At 34.5% G+C, this 26,369-nt stretch overlaps 1 protein-coding gene and 1 non-coding gene across 2 annotated transcripts; both read left to right on the top strand.

The window, feature by feature from the left end:
• Nucleotides 1-1,556: 1,556 nt before the first annotated feature.
• On the top strand, nt 1,557-23,795 carry PDCL2 (phosducin like 2). The gene is made up of 6 exons (XM_051964426.1): nt 1,557-1,700; nt 13,593-13,713; nt 16,232-16,322; nt 17,992-18,135; nt 20,324-20,532; nt 23,600-23,795. The coding sequence occupies exons 1-6, from the start codon at nt 1,695-1,697 to the stop codon at nt 23,755-23,757; spliced, it is 729 nt and encodes a 242-aa protein (XP_051820386.1). The 5' UTR covers nt 1,557-1,694; the 3' UTR covers nt 23,758-23,795.
• LOC127542198 (U6 spliceosomal RNA) lies at nt 16,042-16,150 on the top strand. The gene has a single exon (XR_007948586.1). It is a non-coding gene; the product is annotated as a U6 spliceosomal RNA (small nuclear RNA).
• Nucleotides 23,796-26,369: the final 2,574 nt, after the last annotated feature.

Here is a 26,369-nt window from a genome sequence, read left to right as displayed (position 1 = left end):
GTGAGGGGAAGGGGCCATTTTCTAGCGGAACACAAAGTTAAAATATGATTTAATTTAATTTGTAGTTCATCAAAGACCCCGATTAAAAAAGCAACTTGTGATTTTCCGATTTCCCTTCTGCAAATCTTACTACCACTTTCTTCCACTGACTCCACCCTGGTTGCATGGAAGTGTCCTATACTTTAGAAGGCTGGATCAGTTTAGTGCAATTTCAGGCTGCAGTTCCGGTGCAGGTGAGATTTAGAATTAGGGCCCGAGACTGGATTAAATTAGATAGCTACAGCCATATAGATTAGATGGACAGCTGAGGGCCTCGGAACGGTTTAACGAAGTTTAAGAAGGCTCCTTTTCCAAACGGCCGCAGGAAAAAGTTGGCAAAAAGGCTGTGATCTGCTTCGGAGGAGGAAGTGTCAATACCCACGAAATTATGGACGTCGGGAGAATTATGAACATACAGAGATGCTCGACTCTCTTGATATAAGGATGCGTGCTCAGTGGACTCATTGGCTCTTTTTTGGAGGTGGTGAATGAAGCTTTAGTGTCAATAGGATACTATGGTATAAAATTGACATTTTTTTCAGGCTAATGATGAGCGACTATCCTAGCTCTTCTTTCTCTAAAGAGTGGAGGGATTTGGTGTAGAACACCTAAACAGTAATTGACCGCAGAAGCGTAATGAAATAAAAAGCAGGACGAGGAAGGTTTGAGTTCAAATTCCCTTCAGTGACCCGACTCCAGTCAGAGCACCTCGGGCAACTAACCACTTTTCATCATCTAGTCACTGACAGATTGTCCTCCGGCAAAAGAGTTCCCCGTGTTGCTTAAACCAGGGTTTCTTAAAACTTTCCCCATTTGAGATCTCTTTTCACTCCGAGAAATTTTTACGCGACCCTGAGTATATAGGTATACAACAGGTATACAACAGGTATACAAGTCAAACATTTACTGATAATCCTAAATTCGCGACCCTCCCCAACACATGCAGTTATGCGACTTCGAATGGGGTCACGACCTACAGTTTGGGGTCCACAATTGTGGATGGATTAAACCATATTTCCATAATTCCCTGACACAACCCCGTTTATGATTGAAAGTCTGGGTTCAGACTGGTCGAGAATAAAGCCCTTCTGCCTCCCGAAGGTCAGCCGATAAGACACCCCCTCCTTTTGCTTTTAATAGTTCGTTTTATTAAAAAAAATCGGGGCTTGGGATATAGGAGAGGACCAGAAATGATGAGGAGAGTCTCTCCCTTTCCGTAACCCTGCGCCTGGAATTAGGGAGCGCATTTCCACAGCGAGGTCTCGGTCTGTGCGTTCTCGTACAACTAGGACCCTCCTCCCCGAAGCTTTCCGGTTACCGGGCAACGGCATCATCCCAGTGGAGCTCGAGTTCTCCGTGTACTGGCCTGCCCGCCGTATTGGGCTGGGCTCCGGGCAGGCGTCGCGAGGAAGAGTTCGAAAGCAGCTTGGGCCTGCGCTTGTCCGAACCCTTGAGGGAGCGTGCGCGGCCACTCCAAACTGTTGGAAAGCGCCAAGCGCGCCGGGGCCGTGCGCTCCCAGTGCGGCGGCGGCGGAGGCCAACAGGGGCTCAGGGCTTCCGAGCTGCCCGGAGCTGCCCTAGCCCCGTCTCCGAGCCCCGGCAAGGCGTCGCTGCCCCCTCCCTTCACGTAGCCTGAGGAGGGGGACCAGTACATCATGCAGGTGACTTACGGGGAGCGGGAACTCTATTAGAGATTCTTTCTTTAGTTAGGACGAGTGGCAGCGGAGAGGGGCACACGGCCAGCAAGTCAATCGCTCCCGATTCCGGAGTTTGTCACTGGGCCTAAAAGGAGCGATTCCAGTTAGAGGAAGGGGACTGGGTTTAGTACCGGCGGAGCCACTTAACTTGCTGTGTGGTCCTAAGTTAACTTCTCTAGAACTCGGTTTCCTCATCTGTAAACTGAAGTTAAATGGCCTCTGAGACCTCTTGTAGCTTTAAAGCTAAGGTCCTTTGATCCTCGTGTATTTCGAGGATTACTGTAGTGATTCAGCCTAGAGGCCCGGTAAACTACCATCCACAATTGCATCCCCCCAATTAATGGGAGTTCCTGCTCTTTGGCGTTAATAACTCACACTCCTATAGAGCTTTAAGGTTTTATAAAGCGCCTACTTCACAGCCAGAGCGAGTCAGAGCCAGATCAGTGCTTTCTCTCATCCTCTTTTACTTGTGACGAAGCCGAGCTTCTTGGGGTCAGGGTGGGGTGGAACTGGCTAGTCTTTGCCGACTCCAAAGACTGGGTGGGAGCCTGAGTAGAGACTATTCCCTTCTTTCAAACCTCAAAGAAAATCACGTTCCTGGAGTAGAAGACTCTTTGCCCTGAATTAGCCTGACCCAAACGTTATAGAGTGCTATATACTCGGAACTCTTTTCCTAGAGCAAAATACCCATTTCCTAACGTCTAAAAAGCAAAGAATAAGTATCTTTTAACTAGATAATCTCTAAGGTCTCAAGGCCTTATTATTCCCATGATTTTGTTTGCAAAGATTCTAGAATGGCCGGGATTCTTTGTCTTAAAAATTGTTATCCAAATTTTTTGGTTTTGTTTTTGTTTTTTCTCCTGATGCAATTGGGGTTAAGCGATTTGTCCAAGGTCACACAGCTAGAAGTGTTAAGTGTCTGAGATTAGATTTGAATTCAGTTCCTCCTGACTTCAGGGCTGGTGCTCTAATCACTGCACCACTTAGCTTCCCCATCCAAGTAAGTTTTATACCGTGATTTTAAAATTGTGCTAGAACTGAAAAGGGAATAGAATGGATCCTGTAGAAGTTTGGCATTAAAATATGCTACCATTCCTTAATTTTGAGGAAAGCACCGGTAACCCAAGGGATTGTTTGGTGCTATGCTTCTGTTTGCTACTAGTCTATTTCAAGGACAATAAAATGTAGAGTTGAAAGGGACTTTGGATGTCAACTGTTTAGTGCAACTTCATACATGGTTAAATAATAGTAAATCAGTAGTTAATAAGGGACTAGGATTCTAGCCCAAGTCCTTTGGCTGTATCCAGTTCTCTTGCTACTGTACTGGATTCTCTTTGACAAGAATTAACTGTGCCTTTTATTTGCTTTTAAGCAGGAGAGGTGAATAATGTTGGAAAAGGGTGAGGCATTTTTTAGAATAGGATGTTAAAGGGACTTGGGTAGAATCAAGCAAGAGGACAAAATTTGTGATAAAAGAATAGCTATTTGAGAACTCGGTGTTGCTAAAGACACTATTTTATTATTTTAGAGTTATTAAGATTTAGCCATCTATTTACTACAGAATACAGAGGGGGAGAAAAACAAAATGGAAGCCACTAGCTAAGAGTGTTGTATTTTCTTTTGCCAAATTTTACAAAGCCTTCTACGTGGAAATTGCTCACAAGTTTAGTTTTGATCTTAGTATTTCATTCCCAAATACTCTCTTCCCACTATTCCCCTCATCCTTATCTTGATTGTGCTTATTTAATGAAGTCGTGTGAGTTGATGAAGACTTCAAACTCACATTAGTAAGTGAAGCTAGAGGTCCTATACTATTTCACTGAATTAAAAACTAGTTAGATTGGGACTCCCAAGGATATGAATTTTATATTGTTATGAATGTAGTAAAGTTTTATCACTTGGGAAAATGTCTAATATGGAGGCCCCTACAAAGATATTTTACTTAAAGGATACCACTTTGGAGGCATATTTACTGTTCAAAAATGTTTAGTTTCATTTTTACATTGATTAGATTTCTCCATTAGCTCTCCCCTAAGAGAGTTATTTTTTTAAAAAAAGAGGAAAAAACCCCAGCAAAATCAATCAATAGATTAAAAAAAAACCACCTATCATTATTTGTCATGTGAAACATTTGTGATTTCTCTTGCTCAAGGAGTAGAAAGAGAGAAGTATCTTGTCATAATTCTTCTTTGGGATCAAAATTATTTCTTGTAATGTTAGAACATTAATTCATTTGTTTTGTAATCATTGTATATTGTTGTTTTCTTGGTTCTATTTACTTTATCTTATATTGTATGGGTATTTTATACCAAAGAACTCTGAACATGGCCCTCAGATTCTTAGTATTGTCTTTCACGTTTCTCTATATTCATCAAGCTCATCCTTTTTCCAATACTGCTACTTTCCATTATATTCATTACCAGAATTTGTTTAGATATTCTCCAATCTATGGATGTCAGTATTGTTTCCAAGTACTTTCTACCACATATCAAAAATTGTTTCATTAAATATCTTGGTGCTTACAGAATATTTCTTTCTTCTTTCCCTCCTTTTTTAAAAAATGAAGTTTCTTTATAACTAAGAGTAGAGTGAATATCTAAGTGAAAGGGTATGAACATTTTATCCACTAAGACACTTTTTTTGCATAGTTAAAAATTGCTTTCCACAATTGATCTTCCAATTCATAGCTCCACCAGCAATGCATTAGTGTGCCTCTCTTTTCACAAGTTCTTCCAATGACTGTTCATTCCCATCTCTCCTCATCTTTGTAAATTTGCTGGGCAATGAAATTAAATTCTAGAAGCGCGTTTAAGTGAGAATTCAATCCAAAATTAGTAACTGCTCCCATGACTCTGAGGAATTCAAGACAGCAGATTTGTAGATGCTACAAAGCTGGAAAGAATAGGTAACATTTTGAAAGAGAATAATAATTTAGAATCATATCAAAAGGCCTAAAATGTTGAAATAAATCTGGTAGGAATAAGTCACATTAAAGTCACATAAAAACAAGTCACACAAAAAAGGTAGGCGGCAACATCGACTTGATGGCCACAAAAATTAACGTGATCTTAGATTACATCAGAATAAGAGAGATCATTCCCCTGTACTCTGCTTTGGGAAGATCACATTTAGGTTATTTTGGTCAGAATAGTTCAACAGACTTTAAAGTATATATTATGTGCAAGTCACTGTACTAGATGTCAAAGATACAGTTGAAACAGTTCTTACCTTCAGGGAGGTTGTACTCTTTTGGAAGGGAATGCAATATGTATGCAAATAAATACAAGGTCTTTACAAAGTAACATAAAATAACTTCAAGAGATAATGAATGCTAATAACAGATGATCAGGTAATAGGAAAAGTAAGCATATTCAACTGATGAACTCATGTATTGGGGACAGTAATAAAAACAATTACACTTATACTTACTAATACTTGCTTAACCATATAATGTATACCTTGCACATAACTTAGTGTTTGTGAACACTTATTATTGCATGTTTTGAATATACTTTTGTATTATTCATTGTCATCTTCATTTGTTTATATGTTAATATCATGCACATATTGTCTATTACATGTATCAGCACACCTTAGTCTATTAACATGCGTGGTTTTGCCAGTTGTTTATATGTACTTTTGTTGCTTTTTCTGTGAATTTATCTTGTAGAGCTACTGGTATTGTTTTACTTTTTGTTTTCTGTTGTGCATCTTTGCTTGTGCTCAGTAGTTATGCCTATGCATTTTTATGAACTGCAATTAATTTAAACATGTAGTTACTAAATTAGTCTGTCAGGTGAAGTTTTGTTCCAAAGAAGGCAAACACAGTACTCTTGAATGTAACCCAAACCAAATTAAAGTGGAATTAGGAAACAGCTAACAGAATAAATAAAAAATACAGACATAGAGAATATTACATTTTAAGAATAAATCAATGTGCAGCCTGCAGAGATCCTTATGTATGATTTGGTGGCCCCTAGCTCTTGAATTTTATATCACTGCTTTAAACCATAGTGTACTTATTACGTGTGTTGAGATATAGCTATGTTTCTATCTATAATATAGCTGTATATGAATTGGTGATAATTACCCAGAAGGCTGGGCTAATCATCCTTGTACATTGTGGATATTTTTGGTGATGCTGTGATGTACAAATCTAATAATGATCCACAATCAGATTTTGCAAGGGACTAGGAAATTCCAAACACGAGGGAGGGAGGTAGCAAAATATTCTCTATAGGCAGGGAAGAAAGGGTCTCAGAACCTAGCTCTTGTTTTTGGGAAACATAGTTTGTATTGATAGTCTCAGATAGCATTGATTCTTTCTATGCTTGGAAACAGACCCTTGGATATATGGGAAGACATAGGATTGGGATATTTTTGTGTGTAATTTAGGAGAGGGAGAAAAGATTTAGGAAGATAGCAGGAAAGGAGACTATTAGCAATGGCTACTATTGAGCATAACTAGTTTTTAAATAGCTTCTTATTTACAAGATTTGTGCATGGGTAATTTTTCAGCATTGACAATTGCAAAACCCTTTGTTCTAATTTTCCTCCTCCTTCTCCCACCCCCTCCCCCAGATGGCAGGTTGACTAATCAATACATGGTAAATATGTTGAAGTATAAATTAAATACAATATATGTGTACATGTCCATACAGTTATTTTGCTGTACAAAAAGAATTGGACTCTGAAATAGTGTACAATGAGCCTGTGAAGGAAATCAAAAATTCAGGTGGACAAAAATAGAGGGATTGGGAATTCTATGTAATGGTTCATAGTCGTCTCCCAGAGTTCTTTTGCTGGGTGTAGCTGGTTCAGTTCATTACTGCTCTATTGGAACTGATTTGATTCATCTCACTGTTGAAGATGGCCAGGTCCATCAGAATTGATCATCATATAGTATTGTTGTTGAAGTATATCATGATCTCCTGGTCCTGCTCATTTCACTCGAGCATGACTGGTTTTGACTATGGAAGGTGATACCTTTGTCCACTTAGAAAGATGGGAGAATTGTGTATGGTATGTATCTGAACAGTGAAGAATTTGCAGTCCCCCTCTCCTGCACTTCTATTTGAGAGGAATAGATGTCCAGTCCAGTGTTTTCTGTTTTTAAAGTTGTTTACTTTCTATTTGAATTAAAAACAGATCTAGCTGGGTTGAGTTAAAGGGTCCATTCTGATTTCCTAGTAACAAGTGCCATTATCCATGAAAAGGGGAAGGCAAAGAATAAGTAGACAGTGACAGGCATGTAATATTGATTTTAGAAAAAAGACAGTGATGATTTAAGTGAATCGCCCATGATCACTGTGCTAATATTTGCCAAAGTAAGATCTGACCCAGGTCTTTCTCAATGTAAAGCTGGTTCTTTATCCACAATCCCCATGCTTCCTGTTAGGCAGCATAAAGACATACTTTTTAAATGAATTGTGGTTCTTAAACTAATGATTGTCACTGGAAGATGGAATATGATGAGATTTTTTTCATGGCTTTTGATCTCTAATTTCTCCCTACCAGTGTATATGTGTGTGGTAGGGGAAAAGGTAAGGGGGAGTTAATCATTTTGTATTTTGGGAATATCTGAATAATCTTGGGAAATGCAGGAGAGATCACTGTAAAATCTTGTCTCCCTGTTCCTCCTTTATTCTTTCTTTACTTTGATGGAAAACTGTGCTTTTGTGGGAGGTCTGTAAATAATACTTTCAAGAAGTCCACAAAATAAAAACTTTTTATAATAATAATTTAAATGTCTCATGTAGTAAATATTAGTAGACATAACCCACATAAACAAAAGCACTTTGTAGGAACCGAAATAATTTTTAAGAATAAAAAGGAACACTAAGACTAAAAAGTTTGAATTGCCTTACAATACTGACCTAGAAGAGTCAACAACTATTGTATGGTGTTCATGAAAAAAACAGCTCTCAGCTTAAACCATGAATTGCCACTTTGGCAGTTTTACCCCAGAAAGAAAAGTCCCTGTCTTATCTTTATATGGCTTAACAGTTCCTAACTCTCCTTTTTTCACCTCAATTCTTTCAGCCTTTAAAATAGCAATGCTCCAACTTGTTTGCCTGACCCATCTCATAGGTGTATAAGATTATATATATATATATATATATGTATATGTTTATTTCTATAAAAGAAATCTCAATAGCCTGATGATTGTTTTTCTGTTCAGTGAAAGCAAACACTTTCTGCTTTCTGCCTTTAAAGGGTTTACATTCTAATGTAAAAAGGACATTTAAACAGAAGCTAAAAAGTAGTGAGGTAGATCATGGTTTAGAGATTCCAGGGCAATGACTTATAGGCTTGGTTCTGGGCAAAATAAGGTAAAGATCAATTTTTAGAGCCAAAGGACCCAGGGGAAGAGTTCAGATGGTTCCTGTGGGAGGGAGTTTTGGAAGGTGATTAAGGAAGAGACAGCCTGATCTGGAAATCTCTAGAAAGGATTATGAGGGTTAGGATACAGTAAAAGTTTACCTATCAGAGCCCAGAGCTCAAAGGATTTGAGGGGAGGGGAATGAAGAGGATGGCTAGAGTGGAGTCAGCAAGATTTGGCAATGTCCAGAAAGAAAAAAAAACTGAGCTGTTACTAAGTTGAATGTTTAATAAACTGAGAAGAGAAGAGAGAATGGAGTGAGAAATGTTGGATCAATCTTTATTTGGAAAAAAGGGTTTTTTGGTGAAAGAAATGTCATGAACATAAGTTTTAATAACAACAAATAAATTGAACATGTGACATGATACAATATTCAATGAAATGATTTTCCATTTTCAAACTTAACACTCTGCTGAAACTCTTCACTCCAAGATTTCCAGTGACCTCTCAAAAACGAAAACTCCAATGATCTTTTCCTAGTCAACAACTTCCTTGATCTTTTTTCTGTTTTAGCAATGTTGACCACTATATCATCTTTCTTTATGTTTTCTTCCAACTTCTGTGATAGAGGTCACTCCTGGTTTTTCCTTCACCGCTCTCCAAGTTATATTCTAAATTCTCAACCATTTGCAATTTCATGTATAACCAAAGCTTCAGCTGTGCAAATGACACTCAATTCTATATGTTATCCAATGCCCATCTTTCCCCAGAGCTCCTAAAAACCTACTGTACCTTGCTATCTATCTTCACCTGTCTGATAACTCACATTCAACATGTACAAAATGGAACTCATCTTTCTCATCTTACCAGCCCTTTCTTCTGGTTTTCATATTTGTCAATCAACAAAAAAATTGATGAATCACTTATTTAATGTCAGGCACTCTGCTTAACTGTGAGGATAAAGAGAAAGGTAAAAGCAGTCTTTGCCTTGAATTAGCTCACATTCAAATGGAAAAACAACATATAAAAAACTAGATATATCTGAAATATATATAGTATAGATGGGAGGCAGTCTCAGAGCAGAAGGAACTAAAGACTGGTGGGATGGGTAGATGACCAGGAAAGGCCTCTTACAAAAAGTGAAATTGGAGCTGTCTTGAAGGAAGTCAGGGACATAGCATCTAAGTATTTAAAAAAAAAATTAATTGAATTACAAAGCAACTGTAATATTTGACTCTCAATATATTCTCTTTCAGACCTATTTAAATGTAGCAAAGAAAAAAAGAAATTTAAGACTTGAATAGAACTCTAGAAAATCTAAATATGAAAGCTCACTATTGATTGCTGAATGAGAATAAAAAGGAATATGTACATATTTTTTTAACTGTTTCTTACAACTTTATGGAAATTGACTATGGTTTGAGGTATAAAACCTAAATGAAAAAAAATACATCTTGTATTAACCACAACATAATAAAGCTGTAATCAATAAAGGGAAATCAAACAAAGGAGAATAAATCGTTTAATCCTAAAGAATTGTGGGAGTCAAAGAACAGCTCATAGAAACAGCAGAAAATTTCATTAGAGAAAATGTCAACAACTGGGCAATATACAAAAACTATGGATTCAATGGAAGCAGCCCTGAAGGGAAAATTTATATCCTTGAACACTTTCATCAATAAAAAGAGAATAGATTAATGAACTAGACATGCAACTAAAAAATAAATAAGAAATAAATAAGAGAACTCCAAGTAAGGAGTAATAAGAAAAAATTAAAGATCAAAGAAGAGATTAACCAAATTGAAAACAAAAAGTACCATTGAATTGATGTATAAAATTAGGAATTAAAAAAAATGATAATCTGAGTTAAAAAGAAAGGGAAACCAAATTACCAATATAAGTTTTTAAAAGTTTTTTTTTATAAATGAAAAGGAAATAAAGGAAAATATTAAAATGTTACCAATATAAGTTTTTAAAAGTTTTTTTTTATAAATGAAAAAGAAATAAAGGAAAATATTAAAATGACTATAGTCATATGTCAAAAATGATAATGTCAATGAAAGTATTTTTAAAATATAAAGCACTCAAATAAATATAACAAGAAATAGGAAATTTAAATGAGCCAAATTGAACAAGCCATAAATAAATTCCCAGGGTGGAGAGAGAGAAGAGACTTAGGATCAGATAAATTTTTAGATACAGTTTATCAAACATTCAAAGAATAAGTAATTCCAACATAAATGATAAGACTAACAAGGATGGTAGAGGTAGAGACATCTACTCTAACAAACAAGAGTGCCAGATTGGAAAATTGAAAGAGAAAGAAAAGGAGATCATCTTTCTTTTTTTTAAATAATTTTTTATTGATAGAACGCATGCCAGGGTAATTTTTTACAGCATTATCCCTTGCATTCACTTCTGTTCCAATTTTTCCCCTCCCTCCCTCCACCCCTTCCCCCAGATGGCAAGCAGTACTTTACATGTTGATTGGGTTGCAGTATATCCTAGATACAATATATGTGTGCAGAACCGAACAGTTTTCTTGTTGCACAGGGAGAATTGAATTCAGAAGGTATAAATAACCCGGGAAGAAAAACAAAAATGCAAGCAGTTTATATTCATCTCCCAGTGTTCTTTCTCTGGGTGTAGCTGCTTCTGTCCATCTTTGATCAATTAAGGCTCTCTTTATCGAAGAGGTCCACTTCCATCAGAATACATCCTCAAACAGTATCGTTGTTGAGGTATATAATGAGGAGATCATCTTTCTCTCAGATTTGGCTCACAGTCAAGTGTTCAAACAGAAAAATGCAGAACAGAAGTGGATCTGGGCTCAAAATATGGCCACATATGCTATTCTTATCCTGGAGAAAGGATCATAAACTAATTCCTGGCCTCAGAACAAAGTCTCGGTAATGTTCCTCTGACCTAAAGTGGAATTCTATCCTCAGTGTATTGGATCAGAACAGGGATAAATAGGCAACACTATCCTTCTTAAATATTGTCTATTGTAGACTCTAAAGTCTAAAGCACTAAAGAAAGCAATTATAAAATATATATCTATACTGTATGAAAATTGGAGTTTTCAAATTTATTTTTTTTAGTTGCATTAATTTTAGTTGGTCCAGTTCATTGATCTGTTCTCTTTTTATTGCCATAGAGCAAAGACTTGGAAAAAAATGAAGAGTTTTACACAAAAGTTTAAAATTTTCATCCAAATAGTGGATTCCTTGAACCAAACAGAGATTAATGATTCCAGGGAGACAACAAGAAACATTAAAACAAAATCAAAAGACTAAAAATCTAGGTGAACAGCTTCATATAAATGATAACACGCAAGCAGCTTCTTGTATAAATGGAATGTTTATTAGTTTGGCTGTTTACAAATTGTGGGATACCTATAATAAAATTGGACTTTGAATGCTTTTTAATATATTCACATAGTAAAGTACTTTTTTTTTTTTTAGTACTTTACTGGCATGTAGTAGATGCTAGATAAATGTTTATTCCATTATCTTTCCCTTCTCCTAATAAAAACAATCACATGATTTTATCAAAAGATACCAAAAAAGCTTTTGACCTAATAAACACCCCCAAATTTAAACATATTTAAGCAAAAATACAAAAATAGATGTGGGCAAAGGATGTGAACAAATAGTTTTCAAAAAGAGGAATTGGAGAATATTAACAACTACATGAAAGAATGCTCCACTCCCTACTAAGAAAAATGCAAATCAGAACAATCCTTAAATTTTATTTCATTCCTAGCAAATTCAGAAAATGAAAAGAACAACAATCACAAACAATAGAAAATCAATGGTACAAAATAGTTTTTTTTTTTAACTGCCTAAAAGAAGAGATATGACAAGATACTTTTTCTCTTTTGGAGGGGAGAGCTCCATGAATGTGGAACATTTTTAATATTGTAAGATTTTTCTAATGTGATTTTCTTCCCCTTTTCTTCTTTAAAAAAATCTTTGTTTTAAAAATGGCTTTTTAAGAGAGGAAGGAGAAAATACAGTGAGTGATTAGGCAATATAAAAACCAAAGTTAAAAATAAAAGTTTATTTTTAAATATTACAAATTATTGGAATAAATAAATGGACTATTCCTTAATATGATAATTTTATATCATTTTAAGGATTAGATAGAATGGAGAAACAATAGAGACCTTTCCAATAATGTTTGACAGATACCACAGAGGATAGAAACATGAATCAAAAATCTGGAAGATGTGAACTGAAATCTTGCTTTAAACATGGCCTAATTGGTGTTGGGAAAATTTGAATATTTAATGTTCATGATATCTTTGCACCATGACACATGATCAATTTTTAAAAAATTCTATGTTGTGCTGAAAAACTTATGTTCTTTTGCAATCCCATTTAGTAGTCATTATATGTCTTTTAGCTTTAGTTTCTCCAACAATTTGTTCAGTCCCATATTTTTCCCTTTTGTTTCTGTTTCTAAGATAAACTTTGCTTTTTTAAACTGTATTTCTTATAAGCAATAAATAATATTTTGTTTGATTATTCTTAAAACTTATTACTTTTAATTACTCTTAAAAGTCTTTTTTAAATTTCATTGATTATTTAGTCCAAAAAATATGTGAATGCCAAGAAGAACCCCATCCTCAGCCTTTCAAACCAATTTCCAGTACTTTTGTCTAGATGCTTTGCTCTTTATCCTTGAGATGCAACCATTTCCTATTCAAAACAAAAATTATTTTTCTCCAAGATTGGATGACTTCCCTCACCCTGAAATACAGTGAGCTACTTCTGAGCTAAAATATGCCCAAAACACCAGAACTAATCTTTACTACTCCCCTGGGACTCCTCTGACCTCCATAGTTGTTTGGAAAGATTCTGAGAGCTGAATCATGGTACATGACTAGGAAATGTTGGTTTTGATTAATGAACTGTCCCCTTACCTTCTTAATTGCAGGTTACCATTTAAAATTATAAGTGGGTTTATGCTTTTTCCTACATTTGTTTCTGATATTGAGGTTTTATTTCAGGATTCCATGATAAAATGATCTAGTGAAATCCACAGAAACAAAATGTTGTTAAGTGAACAGGACAGATAAAGAATAAAATCCTAGTGAGTAGATAGCTGTCTTTTCTTATAAACTAGGTTCTTTCTGAAAAAGTGTTGTACCATTGTTATATAAATCTGAAGTCCTATGGGAAGACATTAGGAGAAGAAAAGTGGGATGGCCTACATGCTTTTGAGGAAAATCTTAGGTAAATTAGTACTGAATAGGGAGAGTGGCAATTTGAATTAAATAAATTGTATATTCCTACTCTTTTTCACCTTATGTCCCCACATGTAGAGACTCAGAGAATTGCACACAGATATCCTTGCTGAATGTTATTTGTATAATCTTATGGAATTTTCCTATTTAGTAAAAATAAGTTTTTTTTTAAATGAGTATTATTTGCTTTATTGTCTCTTCAGATCCTGAATTTGCATTTGAGGCCATGATTCACCTGGCCTAAGGCAATAGCTTTATTTGGTTTTGTTCTTTTGAAAAATAGGATCCAAATGAAGATACTGAGTGGAATGACATATTGAGAGATTTTGGGATTCTTCCTCCGAAAGAAGTGAAAAAAGATATGGCTGACGATTTGGTTTTACATTTACAGAAAGAAACATCAGGTAAAATTATAGATCTTACATTGTAACATTATAACATTGTACCACAGGAGTAATAGATCACAAATGGTGAAAAAGAATCTAGAGATTATCTGGTTCAATCCCCTTATTTTTATCTCTGAGGAATCAGATTCACAGAGGGATGCAGTTATTTGTTCAGGATTACACTGAAAATTAGGGACAAAACAAAGATTAGGGTCTTTGGACAACTAGTCCGAAGATTTTCTTCTTCATCATATTAGTTCATCTGATAATCCCATGAGATACGGTTTCCCAAGTTATTTGTGGAACTCGGGCATTTCAAATGATGTCAATAGGAACTTAATGGAAAAAAATATGTTACTGGAATGAGGTCTAGTGATCATTATATGCTCTATTTTTCATTTTTTTTATTCTTTGCAATAATTCACACCTAAATTTCCACAGCATCCCTTTAACCCAAAAGTATTCCATACTCTCTGAAGCAACCTTTATGTATTCCATTAATGTCTTTCAAGTGTAAAAATCTCCTGTAACTAAGTTGGTTTAGGAAACATGACCTGTGGTTTACTACATTGACAAGGTAGATAATCATTGGATTTATTTCATATGAATCACTAAGTTGAAAATTCATCTCTTAGATGCAAAATTTCAGTTATACATTTTTGAAGGCTAAGATACTTAAGTGTAAGGATACAGATTTTTCAATAAATGAAGTTCTAACCTTCAGAATGTTTCTGGTTTAAGTTTGTCTAGAGATTTTCAAATATGAAGAAAAAAGTGAAGTAGTTATAATTTTATAATATATTGAACTACGGATGATTGTGCTATATAAGAATAAGAAGTATTCCTATTCATTCCCAAGGCTAGCTTCTGCCTCTCTAACTTTGATTCCTGACTTCTCTTAAGTCTTTGTTCCATCAATTATCCTTTCCTCAGGAATTGTTGTATGTCCTATTTTTCCCTTAGTTCTGTCACATCTTCAAACATGCTGAGTTTTCCCCACTATTTAAAAATATTACTATGAAGTAAAACAGTAATCTTATCTTAATTCTGTTATCCCATGAAGTTGTTCCATTTATCACCACCATGGAAAAAGTAACTTGCATGCTTTTTTAACTCATTACTTTTTCTGTTTCTATTGATTTAATTTCCATCTGACTATTCTTTCAACTTATCCAAAATCAAAACCTTCCCTCAGTCAGGTTTGTTTTTGGTCGGGTTTTTTAAACTCTTAGCTACATAGAAACCATTTCCTTTTTCTTCTTTACTCTCATACTCTGCTGGTTCTACCTTTAGTGACTTTCTTTTGTCTCCTTTATTGAGTCTTAAATGGACTTAAAGTGGATGTTTCCCAAGGTTCTGGTACTTATCTTTTATTTTGCTAGAGTAAATCCTCTGGAACTCTCTTTTAATACCATATTTTTAAAGATCCATCTTCACATAGATAACTCACTATATTAATCCAGCCTTACCTTCGCTCCAAATTCCCATTCCCAACAGTTTACTGTTACCCAAAGGTTCAAGATTCCCACTGAATGGGTCCCCAAACCAGAACATGTTATTTTTTTTCTTCCAAACCAATCCTTTCTTCTTAATTCTCTTATTTCTGTTAATGACAACATTGAAACTAGATATAATCTATGACTGTCCCTTCTCTTCCAGCTCCCAATAGCTAATGAGTAAAGAAAGTCATGTTGATCCTATGCATCGGTTCTCTTTTTTTTTTTTCTTTTCTATTTCCCAAGTTATCATTCTTAATACAAATTTTCTTAGTAATAATGTTTGACCACTAAATGCTCTTCTAATCAGTTTCCTAAATTCCAGTTTCTCCTTTCCTGCAATTTATCCTTCATACATTTGCTATATTTAGTCTTCTTTATATGTAGATCTAATCATGCTATTTCTCTACACTTAAAACTTCTCATTCGTTCCAAAACTCCTAACTTTGCATTCAAACTTTTTTTTAAACCTATCTTTCTAATTGTATCTCACATACTCCCTTCCTTGCACTAACCAAATCAAACTTCTTAGCATTTTCCAATTTCATCTTACGCACTCCGCATTTGTCCATTTTCTGTATCACAAAACTTCTTTCCTTCCCTTTCTGTCTCATAAAATCTTACCTATTCTTTTAAGTCCTAATTGACAGGTCACTTCCTCCAAGCATCCTTCTATGATCCAACTACATCTCTAATTGGAAGTTATTTTTCTTTCCTTCAACTTCACCAACTACCTTTTAACTCCTATTCTTTTATTATATCTTATACAGTGAAATTACTGTAAATGTATTCTGTACCTTTGCTTATTTTTCTGTGGCATGTGCCTACTAAGTTCCATGAAGGCAGGGATATATGCTCGCTTCGGCCATACACATACTAAAAATGGAATGATACAGAGGAAATTAGCATGGCCCCTGTGCGAGGACGACCTGCAAATTTGTGAAATGAAAAAAGTAATCATTTCAATTATGCTTGTATCTTTCTCTGCCTCTTAAGTGCTTTCCATGAATTAAACAGATTTAATGGTTATTTTTTTTTAGCTAAACCTTATGAAAGCATGACCCTTAACCAGTTGAAAGAAGCTGAAGATGATTTTGATGATGAAGATATGAGAGCTATGGAATCATATAGGTACAGTAAAGTCTCTATTCATATTCCTTATGTTGTAATTTGGATTTACAGGGAGCAGTTACCTGAGAACTATAACAGTATAATTCTGAGGTGCTGAGGAGGCAAGGACAAAAGTAAGTTTCTCTCCTCAACATATATATGTGTGTGTATGTGTGTGTGTGTGTGTGTGTGTGTGTGTGTGTGTGTGTAAAATAATTAATTTATAAAATAAATATATTTATATATGTTATAACATGATTTATAATATGCATACAATCTATACTATATACACATAATTACATATGTGTAAATACAAAATAGTCACTAGGAGTGAAAAAACTCATGAAGAAGATTGTTCTAGAGCTGAATCTTGAAGGAAATTGGGAATTCTGAGAGAAAGTTAAAGAGACCATGCAGTCCCAAGAATAGGGGACACCATTGCAAAGGGAAGCAAGTAACATTGAATTAGCAAGGATTAAAAGCAATAAGAACCCAGTTTGGCAAGACTATAGTGTAGGAAGGGGCAATGATGTGTACTTGGTCTGGAGAGGTTGCTTGGTACCAGATTGTGAAAACTTTAAATGGCAAACAGGAACTTATATTTGATGTTAAAGGAAATAGGGGATGTTTGCATTGAATAGGGAAAGACATGGTCAGACAAATGATGAACTGATATAGAGAGTGACCATTTAGAAGGCCATTTCCATGGTCCAGCAATGAGTACCTGAACTAGAGTGACAGCATATGACTTAAGAGAAAAGGGACAGGGAAGGGCAAGTGACGTGCCGGTTTGGATAATAAAATATGACAAAGTGGATTTATGCGATGAACAAAAGTAGGAAGTTGAGGATGATGCTGAGATTGCTATGATTAGGAAGATAGTAAAATCCTTAACAGAAACTGAAAGGAGGTTAGTTTGAGGGGAAAGTGAGGAATAAGACCCTGGATCAGTCAATATCATAGAGCTTAGACTAATAAGAAAAAGTCCTTTGAACCACAGTGACAATGCAGTAGAATTATGTACAGATATTCCAAGAAGACTTAGGAGATGTCTGTAGCTTATCCATTCCAGCAAATGGATCATTCAGACACACCTATAGTAGTAAAGATAGGACTGAGTTGTGGCAGCAAAGATAGATATTAAGATAGGTCAGAAATTCTCCAAGCATGTCAGAGCAAAAGACCTAGGCTGGATGAAGTCTTGAGAAAAGACATGATTTCCCCCAAATTATTCCTGATTCACGCAGATGCTAGCTCCTCTCTCCCATCTTGCCCCCAATCAATAACTTTATAAGTATTTTATATATCCTTTTTATATGTACTTGTTGTCTCTCCCGTTTAACACCTTGAGGGAAATCCCTTTTCATCAGTCAACACTCTAATAAATGAGTGCTGATTAAAAATGTTTGGTGTGAACAACTTGTACTGTTTCAACTTCTTCCTTCTTTTTCCTCACTTCAGAAACATAGAAATTATGCCTTTCCTGTATTTGATAATAGGCACAAGCATGGCAAAAATGTCAAAAGAGAAATTTATAACAGAAAGTTAGAATCCAGTCTATTCTCAGATTTTTTAATAGTAACTATATAAAGTTATTTTTATAATGACTTACATAAACACTTAGGATCCATAAAATTATCCCAAAAGGATTATCACAACCATCTTTTGAGAATTTCATTTCTTTAATTAGACAAAAGCGTTTGCAAGAATGGAAAGCATTACAGAAAACACAAAAGTTTGGGGAACTAAGAGAAATTTCTGGTGACCAATACGTGAAAGAAGTTACAAATGCAGAAAAAGATGTCTGGGTTATAATCCACTTATATAGAACAAGGTAATCCCTATTGTATTCTTCAAAATGTTAATTTATGTTTTTAAATTATGTTTCTAAAATTGCTCTTGTGTTTTTTAAGATTCAAGTAAATATACTCTGAGCAGTACTCAAGAAAATGCCTATAATATTCATCAATTTGCTTTTCTTTGGTTTTTTGCTTTATGATGGACTAAAACATTAGATTAATCTAGTTATTTCTTTGGACAGCTACATCTTTTTGATTTTAAAATGTTACTTTTGTACATAGTATTTTAAAATTTAAAATTTTTTAAAAGAATATACTGTAACTATTATTTATTTAGTTCTTAGGATTTACAAAATATTTTTTTAAAAGTATAGTCAGGAAAAGTTATTTTTGTTAAGTATGCAGGTTTTTCAATTGATTTTATTTCTAGAAATATTTTGAAGCACATATTTGAAGCTTTTAAATACTTAAGATTACTAGTCTTTTATCTTGGTTTTTTGTTGTTTTTTGCTTTCTGGTAGTTTAATAATTACACGATCATTAATAAGTTCTTAAATTCTTGGGATTTTTCCCATATATATTTGCTCTTAATCCAGACTATAATTTGTTAGTATTTTTAGATTCTTTTAAAAATTATACAAGCTATGAATACTTTTTATGAAATACATAAATATATAATTGGTTTTTATTGGAAGAGTTTACGCAACTTTTGGTGTTTTTTTTTTAAGATTTTAATAGCTTTTTATTTTACTAAATACATGCAAAGATAATTTTCAACATTTACCTTTGCAAAGTCTTGTGTTCTAAATTTTTCTCCTTCCCTGCCCCCTCCATTCCTTTCCATAGACAGTAAGCAATCCAATGAGTTAAACATTTGCAATTCTTCTAAAAATATTTCCATACTTATCATGCAATGCAAGAAAAATTATGTCCAAAGATGAAAGGAAAAAAATGTAAACAAACAACAATAAAAATAAAGTGAAAATACTATGTTGTGATCCATAGTCAGTCTCTATAGTTCTCTTTCTGTATGCCGATGGCTCTCTCCATCACAAGTTTATTGGAATTGCCTTGAATCACCTCATTGTTGAAAAGAAATAAGTCCATCACAGTTGATCATCACACAATCTTGTTGTTGCTGTGTACAATGTTCTCTTGGTTCAGTTCACTTCATTCAGCATCAGTTCATTTTAGTCTCTCCAGGTCTCTCTGAAATCATCCTGTTCACACATTTCTTAGAACAATAATATTCTGTTAAATTCCTATACCATGATTTATTCAGCAGAATTGATGGGCATTCATTCAATTTCCAATTCCTTGCTACTACAAAATGAATTGCTCCAAAGACTTAGCAATTAGAATTTATAAGAGATGATTATCAAAAGTAATGACACAATATTAAAAAATAAACTTGCCATACATAATCTGCTTTAGATTATCTTTTTGTAAAATGAGCCAAAATATCATTCTTAGGTACTATATATATTTTTAAGTGCTAAAATGATTTTGATTAAATTAAATGGATCAGTACCTACTTATCACCTAGAGTTACTCATAGCAGAGCTTCCTTTTTTGTCCCAAAAGTGTCTTCACTGAGAGAAATTTCATGCAGATTATTCCCTTTATGGGTAATATGTAACATCCTCCTATGTTTATCTCCAAGATGGCTTATACGAATGGATTTGATCTTGTTTTTCTCAGTTGTTTCATTCTAGACACTGGTCCAGTATGGAAAGTCCAGAGGACAATGGAGGGAATAGATTTGTTTCCTTTTCACCCATCATTCCCTATTTTCTCCTTTTTCTAAGATGATTAAAAGTTCTTTCCAGGCGTCATAGGTGATATGAATCAAAATCATTTAAGATTCCCTAGAATACATAAGAACTATCAAGGCTCTATCTATTCCTTGAGATCCCTTCCAAATTATAAACCATCTCAGGCCAGAGTTAACTGCTGTGAAATTTTAAACTACCCTGGCTTAGTCTGATCAGGAATCCAATTGCTAAGATAACACTAATGACTTTTGAATTATCTAAATTATATATTAAATTATAAATTAAATATCTAAATTATCTAAAATCTAAGTCATGTCATTTGAACAGAAATGAAAGACAATATAATGCTACATTTGTGCCATGATAAAGATCTAATCAATTTTTTTCAGATACTATTTTAGATACTAGTTTTTGAAAATCAACATATGTATATTTTTCCTTCTTTCAGCAACCGAATGTGTTTAATGCTTAATCAGCATCTAAGTGTTCTAGCAAGAAAGTTTCCAGAAGTCAAATTTCTTAAGGCCCTTGTGAATAGCTGTATTCAACACTACCATGACAGATGTTTACCCACTCTGTTTGTGTATAAAAACGGCCAGATACAAAGAAAATTCATCGGAATTTTTGAATGTGGAGGAGTAAATCTGAAGTTAGAAGGTAATTTTTGTCTTGGGTTATTTTAAAGGTAATTTATAAAAATATATAGAAAACGGGATTTGGAACATTTTTTCTAGCTGCCTCTCACTGTAACAAAAGTCCACTTCCATAGGTCTTTGATGACATCCTCTGTTACTTTGAGAATTCTAGTCATCCATAGTTAATATTGCATAGCTTATATAACGTTTATCACTATATTTCTTGCTGTTCTTAAGCAACTTTGATTCTTTGGTAATTGTAACACAATCGATGGCTTTCTAGTATGTTACCTGCTACGGGGATGCTAGCTACCAATTTTGTTTAGCAAACCAGAGAGTGCCATGTTTGTCTTGGAAATAACTTTGAGACAATCTTCTTGGGAAAGGAAGAAAAAGGAAAATGTTTTTTAAAGAGGGAACAAATCTGTGCTCATTAATTTTTCCTTCCCGATTTTGCTTCTGACTTTCTGGGCTTTGAAATAATGACTCAGCTGTGGTCTAACCCTAGCATTTCCCTTAGCAACTAGAGCATTCCTCTGCCATGTTGGGCTCCTTCTCCCATTGGAGAGTTCCTCCCAAGGCCTTCCTTTTGGAAAGGAAACCAAGCCAACTCAGCTTCATTTCCTTCCTGTTTTTATGGTTTTTTTTTTTTTTGTTTTTTTTTTTTTTTGCTTTTCAAGACTTTGACATCATTGTGAAAGGCCTGTCTCAGGTTCTTTTTGCACATCTTTCCCCTCTTTAGAATGGAAGTTCCTTGATGGTAGGGACTTTATTTTTGCTTGTATTGGTATCCCTAGGATACTTAGCACAGAGCCTGGTACATAGTAAGTAAGTACTTAACAAGGACTTCTTGCCTTATTCAGAGTTTTTGCACCTCTGCAGTGGACAGAAATGTTTAATAGGTTCAGAGCATTCTGTGGGGCTCAGGTAGTATGACTAATGATTACTAGCTTGTTTCTGAAAGCCAGCACCAGTTCAAGAAATGCATGGATTTGTGGATTTGTAAAGAAACTTGTTCTTCATCTCATTATACTGGCTATACTTCCTCCCCCCCTTTTCTAAATTTACTACGTCTCAGTGAGCCTTACTCACATGATCTTGTCATAATGGAATTAACTCTCCAAAGAAATGAATAACAAATATTTTAAAATACTACATATAGGATTTATTCTTTAACATAGAATTAATAATTACATATAAATAAATAGTAATAATTTATATTACTATATATAATAATAATAATAAAAACAGCAATGAATAATTAAACATTTACTCGGATTTACTGGACCCAAGGAAACCTCCAGAAACTAGAAAGGTTATTTTTGAACCAATGATTCTAGGAAATAATCACTTTTAAGGTTTTTTTTGGTTCTTCATGGCTATTTACCTTTGAATTTGCAAAAGAGTACCTTTAGATAGATGTCTGATTTGTGGTTCCAGTAGTGTCCATGAATGAAGATGCAGAAACTCAGGATGTGGCATCTTTATATCTGACCTTAAGTGCACCCTTCTCCAGCATCATCTGTGATCACTTTCTGATATCCAGCCATAGGATAAAGAGAAACAAAGAAAGAATACTTCTACCTTATATTTGGGGGAAGAGAAATCAAGAGAATTTGTTGAGAAGCTACGCTTGTGTTGTTTGTCAGTTGCATTCTCCATATCAAAGAATTGTACCATCTTTGGCAGTATCCATACTTATCTGGAGAAATCTAAACTTTTCTACTCTAGAAGGAGCTAAAACTCCATATCCTCACCATGGTACTTTTCTGTACTCTGAAAAATTCTGACCTGGACCATTCCTTGACTTAAAAATATGAAAAAGAAGTATCATTATTATTATTATTATTAGGCTTAGCAGATCAAAACCAAGGTTTTCCAATCATACTTTTGAAATATGTTATTTTGTATTTTAATATTACATTGATAAAATTGTCCAATGCACCTGATCTCAGGAAACTAAATATTTGATTCCTCTACTATTTTCAACTTAAATGTTCCCATGTATTATATTATAGCCTATTTATAGTTCTGCTAGGTTTTTCATATGCAAAGTTTTTCAGTTTCTGATATGTCACAAGGTTTTTCCTTTGTCCTGCAATGGAATATTAAGGATTCACTTTTTGTTAACCATCTGGAATTATTGTATTTTAAGTTGCCCTGTAGATTTGAATTCTTTTTGGAAATGCTCATTCTAAAAATAGTTTGGAAGCATCTAATAGTGCTCAATTTTGATAACAAATTAGCATGAGGGAGTTGTGCAAAGTTTTGGGATCAGACTAAGAGATAAGCAAGATGAAGTAAGGGAACCACCTTTCTCTCCCTCACTCATCTGGAAGAAGAAGCCCCCTCCAAGAATACTGCATCAGCTTTGGGATCCACTAGCTATGAAGCAGGCACTTTACTAAATGATGCTGAGAATTTTGGGGGACTATAGCCCAAACTTCTCTGTAGAGAAGAATGGATGTCCTTAAAAGGGATTCTCTATTGTTTGGCTAAGAGCACGTATAAAAATCTTTTTCTGTGTTAAATAAACAGTGTTTTTGGTATAATGTCTTTAAAAACTTACAGGGGACTTGAGGGTTTTTTTTTTTTTTAACAGATAAAAACCAGATTCTTATATTCTCAAAGGAGATTGAGTAGGGAAACAGTCCATATTCTAATTAGAGCAAGGCACATAAGATTACACTATCAGCCTCATGATCCAGGATTCTGTTCATGAGACATACTTCTACCTAGTTTGTTCTAATAAAGGTCAAAGTATAGTGGCTATCACTCCCATAATCAAGCTATATCATCTCAAAAAAATATTCTTCATATAAAGTCTTATTGTAATCCCCTTTAAAATCAGGACTGTCACAAAAAATAAATCCAGGAAGATTAGATACCTTCATTTTATAGTAAATCCATTTACTTTTCATGATTTTTTTCAAGTTGCATTTAAAATTGTACCTTCCTTAACTATAACCTCCTATTTTAATTTTGAACTTTCTGTACCATGTAAATATTTTTACTTCATCATCTCACTGAATTTTTTGTCTAGATTAAAATATGCTTGATGATTAATATTGTTTCATTTCTTATTACAGAACTTGAATGGAAACTAGCAGAAGTTGGAGCCATACAAACAGACTTGGAAGAAAATCCTAAGAAGCAGATTGTAGACATGATGATATCTTCCATTAGAAACACTTCTATTTATGACAATAGTTCAGGCAGTGACAGTGATGAGACTAAATGTCCTTAGAAATATATAATAAATGGCTTTCCACAGTTTTTGCCCAATTATGTTTACCAGTGTCTTTATAAATCAATAATCTAAACAATGCAAATAAATTTGTTTTAAAATTCATATTGACAGTAGAACTGATTATAGCTTTCCAACTTGGCTATCTTTTTAATATGGGCACTGCCACATCACTTTCTTGACCAGAAACCATATCGCAGAGGTCATCCCCTGGATTTGTACAGCCCTAAATGGTTAGTGCTTCATATGGCCCACAGGCCAACCACACAACTTTTTTTCTTCTTCTCCCTCTTGCTTTCTCCTCCCCTCTCAATTCCCATCTTTCCAGCTCTGAAACATCAAATCAATACTGTTGTTGTTACTTAGAAAGGGTATATTGATCTACTCTCCTATGTCTCTGATCACCATCTCTGTGATTTTCTCAACTAAAACATTTCTCCCTGACCTGCATTCATTAATTCCTTTCAGTTGTGTATGACTTTTCATGACCCCATTTGGGATTTTCTTGGAAAAAATATTGGAGTGTTTTGCTATATCCTTTTTCTAGCACATTTTGCTGATGGGGGAACTGAAGCAAACAGGTTAAGTGACTTGTCCAGAGTCACATAGCTAGTAAGTGTCTGAGGCTGGATTTGAACTTGGAAAGAGATTTCCTAACAAGCCTAGAACTCTTATCCACTGCATTACCTATCTAAGCTCTTCGTGCTTTTTTTCCCTCCCAATCACTCATGTCTATAGGTTGCTCAAAAAATATTAAACATTCTAAATTTATATTTATCTTGATTACCTGACATTTGCCTTTGTCATATTTTTTCTTTTCCCAATTGTTCTAAGGAGTATTTATCTAAAGCTGTTATATCAAGTTCCTCACACTCTCAGATAATTAACTTTTGGATGATCCATTTAATAATTTGGTTCAAATCTCATCGTGTATAGGAAATAATTACATGAGTTAGAGTAGATTTGTTGCAAGACTTGATAAACAGGTGAAAATAAGATTTCCTATAAATAGTAACTCTAGTGCTCTAATCAGTCATTACAACCATCATCTTTGATCCCAGATGGAAGAGTCCTGATAAGGCTGGACTATCTCATTGATTCTAATTCCCATGGGAGAAACATATAATTAAGTCTGACTTTGTTAAGGACTTTAGTACTGTTTCAAAGTGAAATTTTCTTAGGACCTATTGCAAGGCCCTGAAATAGAGTTAAAGCAGTGTTTTCTGTTGGCAGTACTATAGTGGTTATTGATGTGGTGACTAAAATAGTAGGAAGCTGGAGGCTAGGATATACCACCACAAGAATCCACAGCATTAATTGGATTCACTAATCTGTAGAAAAGGTGTCATGGTACTGTGATTATGTATTGGATGATGTCAAAAATTAGGCCGAATGTATCTATGGGAAATAATTTTTATGTTCAAGAGAATTGGAATGTTTCCATGGGAAAAACAGTGGTTATGAGAAAAAGTTATATCAACAAAGAAGCTTTGGGAACAAGAAAAAAATATTTATGGAAATATGTGGAAATGTGGAAGTCCAACATGGTCAATCATGCTGGTGACTATGAAGGTAGACATACTGCTGCCTTCTGAAGTCTCCCCTTATTCTTTATCTCTTTATTCTTGTTACTATGAATTCCACAACAGGAGTTTCTGAGGAATATTTTTCTCTAGCTCTTATATTTTCAGTCTGCCTGGGTTTGCAAATTTTTGTTTTTTCTCTACATACACCTATTAGATCCACAAAAGATCATTATTGAACAAATGAGTATTTCAAAGACCAAAATAATTTACTGTGTTTTCCGGGATAGGGCAGGACATTTGTGGTGACTTCTATTTTGTGTCTTGCCAAGTTTTGCTTTTGGAATTAGACTGACCTTTCACAATTTTAACGAGCTAATTTCTTGTAATCCTATTTTAGTCCTGGATAAAGTTTGTCTCCTAAGTAGATCTATTCTTAAAATCATTTTCATACTATCTATAAAAATCAGGCCTGTGATCTACTGGCATGAGTAGGCTCTCTTAAACTAGGATAATTATGAAGTCAGAAAAGTTCTGACTCTTCCTCCAGGCCTTTCTGCTTCTCCTGTAGACCTCCTGGGAAAGATTTTGTTAGTTAAATGTACTTCTCAGACCTTTTATTTTTGACGTTGGTAGATCTCTTATAAGTATTAAAGTAGTGTGCTGACGCTCTCCCCATATTGATCAACAAGTCTTCCACATCAGTAATCATTTCATCTCTTTGGCCTCCTGATTAAAAAATTATTAAGTATCATGATCAGTGTGGAATTCCAAAATCAAAAGTTAAGTCAATATAATGGGTTTCATAATGCGGTACATTCTATTTATAATCATAAAACAGAGGATTCTAGCTATACATTTGGAAAGGACTTGAGCAGTCATACAGCTTCCTTCCCCCACTCCTCATTTAACAAATGAGGTTAAGGCACAGAGAAGTCAATTGATTTTTCCAAAATCACAGTCAATGGCAGAAGTGGGATTTGCACCTAGGTCTTCTGAATCCATACACAGTGTTTTATATCAAAAGTGGCATGTAGTTTAGATAAGCCTACTAGTATTTGCAAATATCCAATTTGCAGCATATTATTA

Source organism: Antechinus flavipes, chromosome 6, assembly GCF_016432865.1.
Source record: "Antechinus flavipes isolate AdamAnt ecotype Samford, QLD, Australia chromosome 6, AdamAnt_v2, whole genome shotgun sequence".
Classification (NCBI taxonomy): Eukaryota; Metazoa; Chordata; class Mammalia; order Dasyuromorphia; family Dasyuridae; genus Antechinus; species Antechinus flavipes.
This window is presented reverse-complemented; position numbering and strand designations above follow the sequence as displayed.

Coding starts and splice junctions, on each gene's coding strand:
- PDCL2 (XM_051964426.1), top strand. Junction 16,323..17,991: donor AGAGCTATGGAATCATATAG/GTACAGTAAAGT, acceptor TTCTTTAATTAG/ACAAAAGCGTTTGCAAGAAT. Junction 20,533..23,599: donor AGTAAATCTGAAGTTAGAAG/GTAATTTTTGTC, acceptor TTCTTATTACAG/AACTTGAATGGAAACTAGCA.